Source organism: Ursus americanus, chromosome 3 (assembly GCF_024610735.1).
Source record: "Ursus americanus isolate L20-20 chromosome 3, mUrsAme1.1.p, whole genome shotgun sequence".
Lineage (NCBI taxonomy): Eukaryota > Metazoa > Chordata > Mammalia > Carnivora > Ursidae > Ursus > Ursus americanus.
The window spans coordinates 26794687-26813390 of record NC_142129.1 but is presented as its reverse complement, the minus strand read 5'-3'; the positions used below and the strand labels follow the sequence as shown (position 1 = coordinate 26813390).

At 41.0% G+C, this 18704-nt stretch overlaps 1 protein-coding gene and 1 long non-coding RNA gene across 2 annotated transcripts in view; one reads left to right on the top strand and one right to left on the bottom strand.

The window, feature by feature from the left end:
- Window positions 1-9511: 9511 nt before the first annotated feature.
- Window positions 9512-12142, bottom strand: TMEM229A (transmembrane protein 229A). The gene has a single exon (XM_045792731.2). The coding sequence runs from the start codon at window positions 12025-12027 to the stop codon at window positions 10456-10458; it is 1572 nt and encodes a 523-aa protein (XP_045648687.2). The 5' UTR covers window positions 12028-12142; the 3' UTR covers window positions 9512-10455.
- Window positions 12143-12789: 647 nt separating this feature from the next.
- LOC123789004 (uncharacterized) overlaps window positions 12790-18704 on the top strand; it is a 117034-nt gene continuing 111119 nt past the window's right edge. Inside the window, exon 1 of the long non-coding RNA XR_015723878.1 lies at window positions 12790-16978. This is a non-coding gene — a long non-coding RNA (uncharacterized LOC123789004). The remainder of the gene's footprint in view (window positions 16979-18704) is intronic.

Below are 18704 nucleotides of genomic sequence, written 5' to 3'. Positions count from 1 at the left end.
TTCTTTCAAATATGCCAAGTGCATCAGTCCTTTGTCTCCTCAAACCCTCTAAGTAACTTGGCAACTCCCTTAGGAAATGGTCCCCCTACTCTAATGTGCCCACAAGGCTTCAAGACCCGCCTTTTGCCTACCTTTCTGGCTTCAGCTCTCACTTACCCCTCTACTAACTCTCCTAATCCAAACTCCAAGGGCTCTGAGTTACTCAGTGCTCTGATACTCATTCTGCCAGGACTTTGAGCATCTTGGACCCTCTTCCTAGAATTTCACCACCATGTTCTCCAGTCTAGGTGGCTGCCCTGTCATTTCCTCCAATAGCATCTTTCTCTAACATAAACTTTTGTTTTAAAATCTGTATCCTTTGCTCCATGATAAAAAGAATTATCTATGTATTATTTGCCTTTTAAAACACAGTACACATTTAAATATTTGTTGAATAGGTGAATGAATAGGTGAAATTCCTCAGTTTTCCTTATGCTTATTTTTAATTCTTTGGCTCAAATGCTTTGATCTGTATGATGGCTAATTTTATATGTTAACTTGACTGAGCCAAGGATGCGTGGATATTTCATCAAATATTCTGAGTATTTCAGTGAAGACATTTCTGGATGAGTTTAATATTTATTTTTTAAAAGATTTATTTATTTATTTGTCTGAGAGAGAGAGAGAGCTCACTCGCACACAAGCCAGGGGAGCCGCAGAGGGAGAGGGAGAAGCAGGCTCCCCGCGGAGCAAAGAACCTGTTGTAGGACTCCATCCTAGGACGCTGGGATCACGACCTGAGCTGAAGGCAGACGCTTAACCGACTGAGCCACCCGGGCATCCCGACTCTAATATTTAAATCAATAGATGAGGCAAAGCAGATTGTCCTTCCTAATGTAGGTGGGCCTCATCCAATCAGCTGAAGACCTGAAGAGAACAAAAAGACTGACCTTCTCTGAGTAAGAGGAAATTCTCCCTGCCTCGCTGCCTTCTAGCTGGGACATTGGTATTTTCCTGTCTTCAAACTCCAACTGAAGCATCAGTTCTTCCTGGGTCTTGAGACTGCCAGTCTTGAATTGAAGCTACACTATTGGTTCTCACAGTTCTCAGGCCTTTGGGCTCAGACTAGAACATGCACCATTGGCTCTCCTGGGTCTCCAGCTTGTTGACTCAGCCTGCAGGTCTCAGGACTTGTCAGCATCCGTAACCGTGCAAGCCAATTCCTTATAATAAACCTCTCTCTCTCTGTATATCCCTATCTATCTCTATATCTATCTATCACTACATCTACCTATAGATATATATCTCCTATTGGTTCGGTTTCTCAGAAGAACCCTGACTAATACAATCTGCCAATAGTATTTGGAGTTGGAAATATAGCAAGAAATGATCAGATACATAGATAATAAAACATAGATGTTTACCACCTGCCACTAGCAGCAAGGGATCACTGGCTTAATGCCAGTTTACAGGAAAGAGACTTAGAGTATTTAGAGAAATGAAAATTCAATTGAAACAACAAAGCGGGGGCACCTGGGTTGCATAGCGGTTGAACATCAGACTCTTGGTTTCAGGCAGGTCATGATCTCAGGGTCTTGAAACAAAGCCTCGAGTCTGGTTCCTCGTTCAGCACAGAGTCTTTTTAAGACTCTCTCTCCCTCTCCATTTGCACCCCCCCCACCTCCCAAGCACTAAGTAAATAAATAAATCTTTAAAAAACAAACAAAAAAAACAATAAAGTGGTCTGAGCTGCTAAAAAAGCTAACAGTGCTTAATGTTGTTCGCATTTGCAGAAATAAAGTGTCCTGATCAAAGTAGGTAATAATTTCCCAGTTGTATACTTTATATACAATAGATATATTGCTGAAAGATCTTAGATATTTCATCTGGAGTAAAACAATTAAGACACACTTGGAAACTTTCTTCAAATCTTTTGTCTTCTTTCTATGGATGAACACTTGGAAAAAATGTGTGAAAATTACGAATGTGTCTTACTATTAAGAGCTTTCTAGCAACTGGTGCCTGGGTGGCTCAGTCATTAAGCGTCTGCCTTCGGCTCAGGTCATGATCCCAGCATTCTGAGATCGAGCCCCCAAATTGGCTCCCTGCTCTGCTGGAAGCCTGCTTCTTCCTCTCCCACTCCCCCTGCTTGTGTTCCATCTCTCACTGGCTGTCTCTCTCTGTCAAATAAATAAATAAAATCTTAAAAAAAAAAAAAGAACTTTCTAGCAACTAAAACAATAGAACAAAGAAATGGGTTGGCCTGGGAGAGCTGAGTAAGTACCATAACCTCCCTCATTGGATGTGATCAAGAAGAGAATTGAAGAACACCGGTAAAAGATGATATAGAAGGAATTATTCCATTGTCTGGGAGTTGAATTAGATGACCTTTAGTTCTCTCCTCAAATTCTAAAGTTCCATGATTTTATTTATTTTTATTTTTATTTTTTTATTTTAATGTTTTATTATTATATTATGTTAGTCACCATACAGTACATCCCTGGTTTTTGAGGTAAAGTTCGATGATTCATTAGTTGCGTATAACACCCAGTGCACCATGCAATACGTGCCCTCCTTACTACCCATCACCAGTCTATCCCATTCCCCCAACCCCCTCCCCTTTGAGGCCCTCAGTTTGTTTCTCAGGGGGAATGAAGCATGAGAGACTATGGACTCTATTTTTATTTTTTTAAGATTTTCTTTTTCTTTCTTTTTTTTTTTTTAAGTAATCTCTACACCCAGCATGGGACTTGAACTTTCAACTCCAAGATCAAGAGTTGCATACTTTATCGGCTGAGCCAGCCAGGCACCCCTGAAATTCCATGATTTCAGATTTTAGTAAGCTGTGTACTGTTTACCTGTGCATTTGGTAGATACCTCAAAGGCACATTATTAAAACTTTTCTAGCATGTCCAATAACATCATTACACAAGCAAAAAAAAAAAAAACTCAGAAATTTTGAATATTAAGATAATAAAGTGTACATTTTGGTACCCCACCAAACCTAGGTTGTACAGTTTTTCAGGAACTTAACATTTTCTTTGCAATTCAAATCTTACATGATATAAAGACTTAGAATAACATTCATAATCTGAATTATTTTAGGCATAGAAAAATAATCCATGGGCTCTCTAAAGTTACTGAATACTATCCCTTCCACCATATCTTCTATTTCTGCCTTTATTATTCTTTTGTTTCCGTTTTGTTTGTTGCAGATTTCATCATTATGAGTAAGTACAATGATAAATTTTGTTAAACATTTGCTTTTAAGTACTTGGAATCTAAGTACTTGCTCTGATGTACTCCAGGGAACTCTTTTATTTATTTTATCTTCCTGTCCATTCATTGTTTCTAATAAAAGGTTAAGACTAGGGGCGCCTGGGTGGCTCAGTCGTTGGGCATCTGCCTTCGGCTCCGGGCGTGGTCCCGGCGTTCTGGGATCGAGCCCCACATCAGGCTCCTCCGCTGGGAGCCTGCTTCTTCCTCTTCCACTCCCCCTGCTTGTGTTCCCTCTCTCGCTGGCTGTCTCTCTCTGTCAAATAAATAAATAAAATCTTAAAAAAAAAAAGGTTAAGACTAAAATAGTTCTCCTTCAGAAATGTACAAGAGCATATTTAATTTCACTTTAGTTCCTAAAAGTTATTGGGTAATCAAATGATACGATGTAAACTTTCTGCATATTCCTCTCAATACTATTTTTCTCCAACTACAACTACTTTTCAAATATTTAAAGTTCTGAATCTGAGATCCTGTGAGACTAGTTTTATTTTCATCATGGATATTAATAATACGTTAATATCTCAGATGTACTATAAATGTCTGTTGGAACCCCATCAAAAGTAGGGCTAGTTTTCTTTCTTATATATAATTCTCTTTTTTGATTGGGAGAGTTGATCCTTGGCATCTTTCATCCTTCCTGGCTAGCTATTTGCTTCTGTGACACCTGTGGCCTCTCAATTCCTTTTTTTTTTTTTTAAGATTTATTTATTTGATAGAGAGAGAGAGAGGGAGACAGCACACACAAGCAAGGGGAAGGGGCAGAGGGAGAGAGAGAAGCAGACTCCCCGCTGAGCAGGGAACCCAATGTGGAACTCAATCTCAGGAACCTGGGATCATGACCTGAGCCAAAGGCAGACACTTAACCGACTGAGCCACCCAGGTGCCCTCAATTCCTTTCTTAATGCAGCTGTTTAGGTCTGCCAGAGGTAGCTACCAGGAAAGTCCCCCTGTTGACATTCTGTAGGTAGACCTGAGCAGCAACCAAAGGCTTTTCCTGGGTCAACCACATTGAGACTCCAGTGATCTAAGCAGGGTCCCTACTACTTAACGTTCTACTCCTATACCTACAGCCAATGTTTCTTTTTTCCTCTTTTTCTGAAGTAATGTCAATTACTCTCAAAGTTCTCAAAGCCCTACTGCTTAGACTCAGTGAATAAAGCATCATTGGAAAAGATGTAAGACCACATGTATCATGACAAAAAGAACGAAACACTGCTTTTTTTTTTAGTGACAAGAAAAGAGCGTCATAAAATTTTCATTGCAATACACAAGCAGGATGAATGATATATATTAGCTCCTGAAAGCTCTGAAAAGCCTTCTTCCTTCACTGATAGACAGTAGGGTTTATCAGTTCAGCTGTTGACAGCTTTCCCCTCATTCAGTCTTTGCATGAAAAACATAATTAATACTGCCTTGAATAGTCCAAGCTGAGTTGAGAAACCATCTGTCAGAGATGCCATCAGAAATTCCTGGCTTGGATGGAAGGCTGGGTGTTAACCTTTACGGTTTCTTTCAACCCTTGACTCTCCTTAATCATGGTAAAGATTTATTTTTTCCAAATGGGAAAGTTGGTCCATGTGACATTTGGATTCTAATGGAATCATTAAAGGATGAAAATCAAGTCTTTCCGTGTGTCAAAGACCAGTCTCTCACTCTCACCCCCTTTCTTTCTCTTTCTCTCTATGGGCTGTCTAAGAGTTGACCATTTCTCCAATGGTCCCTTAAAAATTAAGGGGAAAGTCTCTAAATTATTTTCTCTTTATATTAAGAAAAAGTCTCTAGGGAAAAATTCCCTACACTCATCCCAGGTTAATTTACAATTGAGTTGCTAGTGTCTGGACATCACTGCCTATGTGATGGCTTCATGCCTTAATGTTAAAAATCAGAATGAGGCCAATTCTAGTGAATAGAAGTCCACACAAACAATTGCTGTTTTTGTTGGTTCCTCTGGTACCAAGTCTAAGAATGGAAAGAAAAAAAAAAACTGGCAACACAACAGAACCATCTTTTACTGCCATCTTTCCCTTCAGCATAAACTGAGGCACGTGTTTGATGGAGGGAGGGGAAGAGTGTATCTTTTATTTTCCTTCAGTAAAGGAGCTTAGTTACATTAAGCAATGTTGGAAAATATATTGGAGATAGTATATTTAAGATTAATTTAAAATGTAAAGTGTTTTTAATGCCTTTTAATATAAACAAAAATTGATTTTATTAAAATGCTTCCAGATATTAGAATACAATGATTTATTTATCACTGTAGCATGAATATAACTTCCTTTCCAAGTATATTGATTTTTAAATGTATTTTGGAAGTGGAAAAAGAACCGAAACAGTCTACCAAAATTCTTTACCATCCCTCTTAAACAGAACCAAGACCATTACGTCAATGGAGTCTATTTTAAAACAGTATAGAAAAACTATTTTTTCAAAAGGATAGGATTAACCAATTAGAAATGTTTCTTACACAACAAAGGACAAGTAATACTTTTCTAAGCTGTGTTTTGCTGAGTTGAAACATGAAATGTCAAATATTTATAAAATATTCAAAGATAAGTACACTGAGTCATTGAAATGTCTGAAATATTGAAATGGATTATCAACCTTATTGGAGTCTTTGCAGAACCTAAAAACTTTCATGTTCATTGTTGACATGAAAAACTTAAAAGGTCATATTTCTCTGTAGATTCAGTGCCCAGATAGAATTGGTTTAAAATTTAAAGCACTTTTAGAAGAAAATTTCAGTGTTGTAGAGGTTAATCATGGAGCAAAACTTACACTTGTTACTTTTTTCCCATGTTTTCTGTTAAAGACTTTCTTAGACTCTAAGGTGTTTAATCAAACTCAGAATAAATGTCACTGCAAAAAATTTAATTTTAATTTTTGGAATGTTTAGCTCTTGCAATGATGCTCATTCCGAATGCTATGTTAAATATGTAGCAATAATTGTATGTATTTTGGAGCGCCCGGGTGGCACAGCGCTTAAGCGTCTGCCTTCGGCTCAGGGCATGATCCCGGCGTTATGGGATCGAGCCCCACATCAGGCTCTTCTGCTGGGAGCCTGCTTCTTCCTCTCCCACTCCCCCTGCTAGTGTTGCCTCTCTCGCTGGCTGTCTCTATCTCTGTCAAATAAATAAATAAAATCTTTTAAAAAAAATAATTGTATGTATTTTTGCTAGCTTGTGATATAAGGTGTCATGCTTTTGGATGTATTATTCTTATATCAAGATTGTCTAACTTCAAACGAAGAGCTCCATTTCAGAACCCTGCTTGAATATAAAGACTATCATCTAAGGATTAGAACTAAGCTGATTTTCAGTTATGTATCCTGGTATTAGCTCCCTTCTTATTTTCCATGAAATAGAATATTTTTGTTACTAGTGCCTGGCTTTTATACATCCACCCTTGCATCTGTGATAGTGAAAGGGACGAGCAATACAAATTGTAAGGTGAAATCCACAGAACATCCAAAATCACTGTGGTCAGTAGACAGCGGCATGACAGTGTTGCTGTTAAGAACAGACCCTGGAGCAGAGTATACTTGAATTCAAGTCTAAATGATGTGGGAAACAAAGGCAGAAGAAAAGTCATTAAATATTCTTACTACCTATAGCTCGCTGACAATCCTTGAAACAGGCAGAGTGATGTTCCTCTAGGGACTCAGCTGCCTCAATGTTAATACTTTGCTAAGGGCAAAAGGCAATCTTAACCCAACCACCGCCAGGATCCTGTGAGTCTACTTTAACATATAAAAATACCTTTAGAAATTTCCTTTATCTCTAACCACCCCCCCAAGATATGTGTTGGCAATCATCTCCGAAGCATATGGCCCACCCACATACATCTGAAGGGTCTCATGACTAAGGTTTTGTTAGACGGTAATAAATGACCTTTTCCCAACAATAGCTAGCCCCCTCAAGGTCCTGGAAACCTTGCTTCCAAATCCTTAGAGACTTAACACTATCCCTAACCCCCTCCCAACTTGAAAGTTTATAATGGGCCACTCCTTGGGACTCCAGTGCAGCTCTTTCTGCCCACGGGTCCTGTCCCCGTGCTTTGATAAAACAACCTTTTTGCACCAAAGACATTTCAAGAATTCTTTCTTGGACGTTGGCTTCGAACCCTAACATCTTTTCCTACATCATAACATTCAATAGCTGTATGACTTGAGCAGTCACTTAACCTCTTCAGGCTTTAGTTTCATTGTCTTCATCTGTAAAAGGAGGGTTGCTAGAGGTTTAACTAAATATGTGCATGTGTATCTGTATGTATATGTATATATATATATATATATATATGTGTGTGTGTATATATATCTACAGTTAAGAGATATATATATTTTATATGTATTACTTCAAAATATATATGGATATATGTTTACTTAAGATTATATGTATCTACTTAAGATGTATATATGATATATATTTATTTAAGATATATACATGGATATATATGTATATTTACTTCAGATTTTATATATGTAATAGAACAGCATTTCTTGGCAGGTGGTGTTACTTAAATATTAACTGGTTTTATATTGACTGGTCACTTCCATATCTGAACTGCTATTGAGTTAACAAAAGTAATTGATCTGATGGTTCTTGTCCTGTTTTTTCTTTAAAGTTTCAGTTATAGCAAAATGTCACTTAAGAAATTGAATAAACAGGGGCGCCTGGGTGGCACAGCGGTTGGGCGTCTGCCTTCGGCTCAGGGCGTGATTCCGGCATTATGGGATCAAGCCCCACATCAGGCTCCTCCGCTAGGAGCCTGCTTCTTCCTCTCCCACTCCCCCTGCTTGTGTTCCCTCTCTCGCTGGCTGTCTCTGTCCTGTCGAATAAATAAATAAAATCTTAAAAAAAAAAAAAAAGAAAGAAATTGAATAAACACATAATGAGAAGCCCCACAGCAAGGTGCTGAGTTAATAGGATAATCACTTCCTGAATACGTATGAATGAAGTCTTTGTAGAACTAGCAGAGGGGCTATTAATGGGCTTTTGTTTCAGAGATGATGGATTGATAGTCCAGGGACAGGCCTGATGAGAACCCTCCTAGCAACTGCCTCGCTTTGCCTAGTACTGAAACAGTAGTCTTGCAAGTAAGTATAACCTCCTATAAATCAAAACGCTCACACCTGAGCTTCCTAAGGACAGAGATTTTGTCTGTGTTGGGTCATTGCTGTGTCTGCAGAATTCAGGCAAATGCCTTGCAAATACTGGGTGCACAATAACTATTTCTTCAATGAACTGAATGGACACCTTGACATTTTCTTTAAAACAGAATTAACACTAAAAGCAAAGCAAACAAACAAAAAGTAAGAGGCTTCCCACTTCCTGACAGATTTCTGACCCTATCCATGCTGGTGAGCAGGTGTGCAGGGTTGGGGAGAAGCATGCGAAGGACATAAGTGCAAACGTGTCCATTTAGCAAGTATTCTAGAAGGCCGGGATTGGGTTCAGCACTCACAGGAATGTGTGGTGTGCAGTGGTGCCACACTTAACTCAGATTCCTGGGCATGTGTCACATTTGCATTACAAATATTTTCTTCAGCATCCAACTTCAGTGTCTATACTTATCCTTATTCCTTGCCAGGGTTTTCAGAAATCCTTTACCTATGACCAAGTGTCATAAAGTGATACTTTTACTTTCTGCAAACATTTGGGTTACTTTTAATGGTTGCTACTCGGTGTTGACTAGCTAAAATAATCAGTTTGACATGACCATTTCACAGGTGGGGTTGATTATATTGCATTAAAATTTAGCTCACAACCTCAGATAGTGGATTACAATAGTGTTCTCAAAATTATTCCTGACAATCGTCTAAATACATATTCGTTTTTACTGCCATAGCAAACATTTTTTTTGAAAACAGAAAGAAGTGCCCTTTCACAGCATAGACAAGCTAATAATTTGTAGCGGAAACTATTCATTTGTACACACTGTACGTTTTCCTAATTATCTTTGTAATGAAAACTGAGAAAGTATTAGTCATCCTTGGCTGAGCTATACTCAATTCTACTTGTCTTTTCTAAATATAATAAAACAACAAACAGCCTTAAAGGACATTATTAATTGATTAGACAAGATTTCTTAAAATGGTTATCATCTCATTTAACTTTGGAGCTTCCAGACATTAATAATGAGTCACCAAAATGCTATCATTGATTTATAACACACATTAGCACATCAGGTTTGGCCCAAGAACTCTGTGGGTCCAGAAGGAAAAAGAAAGATGCTTACAAGTGAGCCATGGCAGAAATACACTGAAAACATATATCTGTATTAACGGTAAACAATTAGGCCTAATTCGAGTATAATGAACATTCAGGTTCATTTTATGCCAAGGAACTGTTTCTATTCTTGCCGCTCCAGGTAGAAAGAGTCCTTAGGGTTAGAACACCATTGAGGGTGATATAATTTTGCTTGGCCTTTGGGCATATAAGGTAAACATTTTACAACAAAAATTTACAGCCATAGAATACACAGGATCTGATCAATGTTAACATACTTGGCGTTTAAGGCTAATCCACATTGGAAAAACAATCATTTCCAGGATGGACATCAAATATCTTAACACAGTGTGACCTGTCTGAGTTGCTAGAAAAGATTTCTTATTTAAAAATCGATCCACAGGATGTATTTTCACATTTGCCCGTTTCTTTCCACTTGTGTGCTAGAGGGAGGCACTTTAAAGAGTCGTTTTAGGAGTACAAGACACTGACTTTCAGCAGTGATTGGTAAATATGGCAGGGAATGAAAATGAAATTGTATTAAAAAGAAAGTAAACAAATCATTAAATTAGAAAAATTCACCGAATCTTGTAAAGATCACTAATTTCTGATTTGAATAACTTCCTTGCTTAAAAAAAGATTAGTAGTTATCACCCACCTATGCCCAAATAAGTGAATATACTACAGCTCCTGATGTTAAGATATAATGGTTTTGCTGTCTGGGTTCATAAGGGGTTTTAAATATCGACAAGTACTTTGAGTTATGTTTTGAGTAGTATTCCAGAATATTGTATTATGCATAGGTTCCAAAGTGTCAGAAAAACTAAAATGTCAAATAGAACATACTGGAAGAGCTTAGTAAAATGTATAAAAATTAAAAGGCTAAAAAACCACTCCGTTTTAAACAAGTAAAAATAAATCGAATTGGTTCGTGGGAATCGAGAGACTTTTTTTTTTTTTTTTTTTTTTTTTTTTAGTTAGCTGGTATGTATTGCACCCGCCACAACACGTTGGAAAGTAGGTCCTGGTACACACTAAGGAATATCCAACCAGGTAAATACATCAGGGTGATGAGGCCCATGAAATTGAGCGGATAGTGAGAATAGTCCCAGGAACAAGCGCCGCACATGCGGAGTCCCAGACCCCAGGACAACTCCCATACATAGATGAAGATCACGTAGATGGGCATCCGCTTCCAACTGCTCCAGCCACGACTCCAGTGGAGGTGGAAGTAGAGCTTTTCCACCACGAAACTGCAGCTGCCGTACATAAAGAAGGACCAGAGTGACGTGTGGCCGCTGGTTGCCCCATCTCCCTGCCCCAGTAAATTAAAGAAGAAAGTGAAGAAAATCTCATCCAAAAAGCCGTGCATTCCAAAGAAAAGAAAGCGGAGCAGGCCTGGCAGCCCCCGACTGGGGGCTCCCCCGACGCCCCTGGCGCCCCGGGGTAGTCGCCGCTGGCCACCTGCAACCATAGGGGCCCCGGCTCCCAGAGGGGCGGGGGACGCGCCGGGGCAATGCTGCGGCTGCTGCTCAGGAGGCCGCCCGTATCGCAAGCGCAAAAAGCGCTTCAGGAACACATGGCAGTGGTAGAGCGCCAGCACATACTGCAGTGCTAGGTCCAGTGTCCCCGGCACCGCCGCGCCCCCCGGCCCGCTGCGCAGGCCGAGCAGCGGCGCCTGGCCTGCCAGGGTCTGCAGTGTCACGTGGGCCGAGGGGTAGAGGAGAAAATTGAAGACGAAGGCGCTGGGGCAGCGCTGCTGCTGCAGGTAGACCTTCTCCAGGGCGAAGTGGGTGAGCGAGTGCAGCAGGCAGCGGTAGGGCGAGGAGAAGCCCAGCATCCGGAGGTCCGGGCTGCTAGCGAAGCGCCGAGCCGAGGACACGAGCACGTCCAGGGTGATCCCGTGCATCCCGTAGAAGTAGAGGCGCATCCAGGCGGGCAGCGTAGCGCCGTCCGCCGGCGCTTCAGCAGTGGACAGCGGCTCCGGGCGGCTGGCTGCAGCCTCGCCTCCCCTCCCGCTGGGGCCCCCGGGACGCCGCGCGGCGCTGCTCCTTCGAGCGCGACCCTCGCCGTCCGCATCGCTGCCCGCCATGGGCTCAGAGGCTGCCCAGGCACCCGAGCCCGCGCCGCCGCCTGGTGCGTGGAGCTGCGGGGCCGAGGAGCCGAGCGCCGCGCCGCCTCCCGGCAGCTGCCGGCCCCCGGGGGGCGCGCAGGGAGCTCCGTCCCGGCCGCGGCCGGGTGGCAGCCGGAGCTGGTTTGCTCGGGAGACGCGCGGGCCGCCCGGCTGGCAGAGTCCCCCCGCCGCGGCCCCACCGCGCCCTGCCCTCCAGTCCTGGGTGAGATGCGGCCGGCCCGCGCCCGCGCTCACTCTGCGCGGCCTAACAGGCGCCGCGGCCCGGCGAGGGGCGGTGGTGCTGGGGCTGCAAGGAGGAATGCGGAGGCTGCTGCAAACCCCATCTCCACCGCTGCTCAGCCCCGCCGCCTGTGCCGCGGGCTCTTGAAGCGTAAAGCGAGCAGTGACGCCCCTTCCCCCGGCCCTCCCCATGCCCCTCTCCGCCTTTCTCGACCTCTCCCGTCTTCGCAGGGGCCCCCTCCCCGTCCCCCCCTCCAAGCCGAGTCCCGCGGGGGTCCGCTGGAGAAGGCCGGGCCCTGCTTCTCCGCCTCCTTCCCCCGCTCTGCACCCGGGTCCCAGGCGGTGCGGGGAGGCGTTTGCTGGGGCGGAGGCAGGAGTGGGGAAGCACCTAACAGGTGTGATTGCGAGCTGATGGGCAATCCCTGTATCGCGGAACTAGAGCCAGGGCCGGCTGGCAGAGGCGAATGGCCTAATGCCACAAACCAGAGGCCGGGCCTGAGACCAAACTGTGGTGCTGTATATTTAATGTTCTAATTCAAAGCCAGCTGTGCCCCGGTCACAAAGAATAAACACGAGACTCCATGCCTGCACGCCCCAGCATCTGAAACGTTGCCACGGGGCCTCGTTCACTTTTTCAATCTCTATCTCTGACCAGTCTGCTTTCCTAGGTTAGTCTACTAAGGGCCAAAGACGGAGATTCAAACCCCCCCAGAATTATGAAACGATTTGAGGCCAGCTGGGTTGGACATTGCTCTGGCTGCGGCGCAGTCTCATATCAAGAATAGTACCTTTGCTCACGCTGGCATACCCCAGTGCTGCTTTTCTCCTCGCAGAACTAGGTCATCCCAGAGATGGAGAGTGAAATAGAGGGTGAGATATTTATTTATTTATTTATTTATTTATTTATTTATTTATTTATTTATTTATTTATTTATTGTAGAGAGGGTGGGGGAATCTAGAACTTTGGTGTGTTGGGGGGGGGGCTGCGCTTTTTAATCCAATTTTGAATTGGATTCTGAATCCAAAATTCAGATTTAGAATTGAAAAGGATTGAAAAGAACCTTAGGGGTAAATTATACTGATTTATAACCTCCTGCTCTCATCATATCTAGGCAGAAACTAGATAACAGTTCTAATATGTAAGGAGATGGAATGTTTCTTGGATGGAAGGCTTTCTGGCCCCACTATCTCCCCTTACTTATTTCAACTCATGTTTACAGTCTATAGTTGCTTAATTGTCTGTGATTTAGGTAAGAGAAATAAAAGTATGGTGAGAAGAAGAAAAATTGTTTAAGTAATATCACTTGTATAAGGTCAAAATAATGACTTTTTTTTTTTAAAGCTTCGTTAGCATGTGGTTTATTTGCAGACTTCCTTTCACAACTGTCAAAAGTCAGTGAGTGGAAACTGTCCTGCCAGGGACAGAAGCCTCAGGTGCTCCTCAAACCAACTGCAAAACAGTAAACGGTTAGTTGCCCAAGTGACTGAGCAAGTACAATGAAGAGAAATAATAATGTTGTTAAAAAACTAAGTTCAACTAAGTCTGAAGATCTAATCAGCTTTAATCAATGATTCATGAATTGGGCTGCATCCCATTTAATAAATAGAAGTGAGCTCCAAGGAGCTATACAAAATGGAAGACTTTTATAGGTAGAAACAAGGCGGGACATGGAAAGTTATTAGTAAAAGAAAAGAAAGAATTGTTTTAGGCAAGGTCACCTTCCTTTGTGTGGGAGTCTGTCATGCAGATTACCACACTAGTCCTGATCAGGAAATTCCAAGTGGTGATTAAAAGTCACATTTCTGGGGGCGCCTGGGTGGCACAGCTGTTGACTGTCTGCCTTCGGCTCAGGGCGTGATCCCGGCGTTATGGGATCGAGCCCCACATCAGGCTCCTCTGCTATGAGCCTGCTTCTTCCTCTCCCACTCCCCCTGCTTGTGTTCCCTCTCTCGCTGGCTGTCTCTATCTCTGTCAAATAAATAAATAAAATCTTAAAAAACAAACAAACAAACAAAAAAACCCCAAAAAAACTAAGCTTTAAAAAAAAAAAGTCACATTTCTGTAACTAAGTCTTGTTTTGCTTTCTTGGGGCAAGTGACTCCATATTGAGCCTGTTACTATTATTTTTTTTAAATGCTATAAACAATTTCTTGAGCACCTACTATATACAAGATGCTAAATACCCTGGAAAAATAAAGGGTTATATTCTCTCTAAGAAGTGTATAATCTAGTTGATAGGATAATAACCTATCATATAAGTGTAAAGCCTACCTATGATTATTATTAATAATTATGATCAGCTAGTTCCCCCTTATCCATAATTTCGCTTTCCACAGTCCAGAAGCAGATGATCTTCCTCCTGACATGTCATCAGAAGGTGGGTAGTAGCCTAATGTTATGTCATTCACTTCACTTCATCTCATCATGTAGGCATTTTATCATCTCACATCATCACAAGAAGGATGGGTATAGGACAATAAGATATTTTGAGGGAGAAAAACCACATTCACATTACTTTTATTATAGTGTAATGTTATAATTGCTTGATTTTATTACTGTTGTTAATCTCCTGCTGTGCCTAATTTAGAAATTTTAGACATAGATAAGGATGTACAGGAAAAAACTCATAGTATATATGGTATATATACTCAATACTATTGGTGGTTTCAGGCATCTGCGGGGAGTGCTGGAATGTATCCCCCGTGGCTAAGGAGGGGAACTACTATACATACCAACTATACGTTTATTTGAGTTATTATTTTACTAAATAAACTCAACCCTGGGCCCAATTTATCAGATACTAAAACCAAATGCACTTCTCCATAATTGCTATTCAAGCAAGGGAAAGCACTTCATCATGGTAGTGTAAATATAGGCATTCAAACATGCATACACTAACTTACTAGATTAAACTTGAATTGTTTTCTAATAGTTAATTAAACTTCAAGGGCCCAAGTCTTCTATTTATTCTACCCTTTCTTAAAGATGCAAGGAAAACCTTGAAAGGTCTAATACTATAGTTCAGTCTAGTTCATCTCAGGGAATGTAGGAAAATCTTGGATTAAATACAAAAATTATGTCTTCTATTCCTGTATTTTTATCCTCAGCGCTTGACAAAATTTCTGGTTTTGTGTATCATACATATCTTATAAGTTATATAGGTATAATAGGTATAGAAGTTATATAGGTATAACAGGGCATGTATAAAATTTATATATATGTGCCTATATATATTTATATGTGACTATATATAGTCACATGCTATTGAAACATGCTAATTTTTTAAATTAGAGAATATATAATAAAAATCTTGTGTCTCATCACTGTTGTCAATGTATTGCTCTGCTGAGTGGGTTAGATTACTCAAAATCTCAATGTTCTGGGTCCTTTTTTGAATCTTTTTCTCATTTATCTTAGGAGAAGTGATGTAAAATATAAATTAACAGTTATAAAACCATAGCAGAAAATGCAGCTATTACCTGTTATTCTACGTTTCTTTTTATATTTTTGTTGTGGCCCCCTTAGTTATGCCACTTCAAAATGTATGAAACAGTAACTTTTAAAAAAAAGTAGACAAAAAGGATAAAGGGAAAAGTTTTAAAAAGTCATGAGACAAAGGGCAAGAAAACTATTCATTATATAAATCGCCACTCATTCTTTTCACTCACTGCCTCGTTCTAAAAAAATGAGTATCTTCTACCATTCTGAAAAGTTAGCCCACCAATGATAGCAATCTTTGTTTCTGCTTTATCTTCACATCGTTCTTTTGTTTTAAACACTTCATTGCTGGGTTTCCAAAAGGAAAACTGCAGCATGGCTTTAATGATCCATGATGATTTTGTAATTTACAATTCTCACCTCAGAACCTCCATGATCATAAAATGTGTAAAAGCCTTTCTGTGTTGGTCTTTGCTACTGTAGACATTAGGTTGCAATGATACACCTGTAAAAGCAGCAACTTGGTTGGAAGAGGGTGAGGGGAGGTTAAAAGTATGAAGTAGGAAACTGCAATAAAATAATAACAGGTTGAGGCTCCCTAGGTTAGAAAGCAGCCATTCAATGAATGCTTTGAAACATTGTTCTTCCATGGAAAACACAGTCTTCTTTGACCTCAGAGGCTAGGAAGCTGTCTGAGTAACCATGTCTGTAGAGATGTAACCATTCCCGCGGAGCCAACACTAACCTTACTGGACTGGCCATGTTGGAGCCAGGTAGTTAGTGTGACCAGGGAGAGAGCTGCCAATTAGGAGAAGGGTCCTCTGGAGGATTATGATCATCTTCCGTGAATTGTTGTCTAGTGGGCATAGGGTCATGGTTGTAGACTTTTAGATGTATGGAATGCCTGAGACCTTTCATTGCACACCAGAAGAACAAAGGAAAGTGCACGGAAGCACAGCATTTAGAAGAAAGCTTAAGGGAAGTTCAATAGGGTAAGGCATGACTGTAATGATAGAAGAAAACAGTAAAAGGCAGCAGCCACACTAACAGTAGATATAAAAACCTTTCTTATTCTGGACTGAATTATACACACACACACACACACACACGCACATGCACACACACCCCTCTTATATACTATAATCACCAAGCCAAGAAGGAGGCCATCCATGCAAGAAGGCTTGCAATTGCTGAATGCTGGCTCCCTAAAAATACCACCAAAAAATAACCTGTTGCTAAGGCAAAACTGAGTTTGTTGCTTACCATGGCAAGGAAGCTTTCTTCTTCCTCGACAAAGTTTTAATAGCATCTTGGAGTGGGAAGGACAATGTTGGACTATTTATGAGGTTTTTCGATTCTGGTTTAAGATGGGTCTTTCAATACAAGGACTTGATTGGAATTAGGTAATGATTATGATATAATGGTTTAGGATTGGTGGACACAAGAGCAGCGTTTTGAGGCGAGAGTTTCAAAAAATGCTGAGAATAAATAATAAATTTTTATCTCTCTGGTCCCGAGCTTCCAAGAATAATAAAGTTGTATTGATGAAGACAGTGGAAGTCATGTTAAGGAAGACTGCCAAACAATAACATCATGACCACACAGACAATGAGCTTTGGAGCTGCAGATGTAGGATCTTGGGTTCACACAATCTAATGGCAAGTACTAGTTGGAATCTGAGGAGAATAATTGGAGTAAGGACAGGTAAGAAGCAGGGCTGACACTGAGTTTAGTAAAATGATGCTCATCCCCACTGTGTGTGGAGGGCAAGGGAAGGGAAAGGGAGGTTGATTGACAGTTCAACAAAAACACAGCTGTGTACAATATTTGTATGCATATGTCTACAGTTTCATTTACTTTACCTATACTCTTCTTTCTTAATTTCTTTTGTTATATACTAAAGTTCCAAATTAAAGAATTTGTTTTATATGTTCCTTAAACATCTGGAGGAGCAAATGGACCATCAGGAGGCAACTAATAGATTAGTGCTCGTTGACAAATGAAGAAAGATCAAATAGGACTGTAAACTTTTTTGAACCCGCCACTGTTGGGGGATCATCCTGGAAATCTTTCCTACCGTTCCTACTGCCTGTCTTCACAAAGCTCCTTCTTTTTAAGTGTACTCCTTTTACTCCTCTTTCTGATAATCTGATTAATGGGGAGTCACGTCGATATCAGGAAAGTATCCTTTTTTAACTCCTCCTGGTAGCTTTCTATGTACTTTTAATATTGTCACTTCAAATTTCAGGCTTCCTTTCTGTCCCAGAAATGTCTTGAATCTCCTAGTTTTCACTAGAAAACTGCCTCAGCTGAGGATTATTTCTGAGATTTTCCTGAGTGGGGCCCTTAAAGAACAGACTGAATAAATTCTTTCAATTCATAAAGCTTAAAGAAAAATCAAAACAGTAACAAGTTGTTTTGGAAAATCTTGCTTAAAAAATAAAATTTCACTTTGAGCAATATATAAATCAGAAATACTCCCTTGGTGTATCTTTGCCTGCCTGCCAGTGCCTCACCTAGGAATGACCAAGGAGAGGATTTTCCCCTCCCCAGTTCATTCCATTATGTTTTCAAAGGGAGTAGTTTATTTGGAATAATACTTGCGTGCACTGGTCAGGGTTTATTGGTAAGAGAGGTCATCACTGTTAGTGGATACTACCTAACGTGCACCTACATGTCAGCTGTGCACTCCGCATAGATTATCAGTAATTCATATAACCGCTCTCTTAATTTTTTTTTGACATTGAAACTGAGGCTCAGAAAAGTTACTTGCTCAAGGTCTCAGCTAATAAATCAAAAGCCAGCTATGAAGTCATTTCTACTTGACACCAAAGCTCATTTGCAATACACTGTGTTATCTCTTGTGTTCTCATATTAAAAGCATCTTGAGGGGTGCCTGGGTGGCTCAGTCGTTAAACGTCTGCCTTCGGCCCAGGGCCTGATCCCAGGGTCCTGGGATCAAGCCCCGCATCGGGCTCCCTGCTCCACTGGGAGCCTGCTTCTTCCTCTCCCACTCCCCCTGCTTGTGTTCCCTCTCTTCAAAAAGGCATCTTGAATGAGTTGAAGTTGCAGATTTAATAAAAAAGACCCATTCTGTTTATAGGTCTAGGGGGTGTTAATTTAAGAATTCCTAACCCCTCCCCCAGCTACTCCATTCCTTTGGCTTTCCTGCGTTTTATTTTAATCATTAATCTACACAGTCATCTCATATCCTTTTATTGTTATTGTTCAGTACATTTCCCCGTTTATCTTTCCCCACCTTTCCTTCTGGGTTTCTTTACAGATTAGTAAAGGGTTTATTTGTACAAATGGGGCTATGTGGAAGGGGTTGCTGTCTGGTGTAGAATAGCAGATAGAGGTCAGATAACAGGAAAGTTAAGTATGGAATGCAAATGTGTTCCTGTGGGCTGTTAGGTCATGTCTTCAGCAA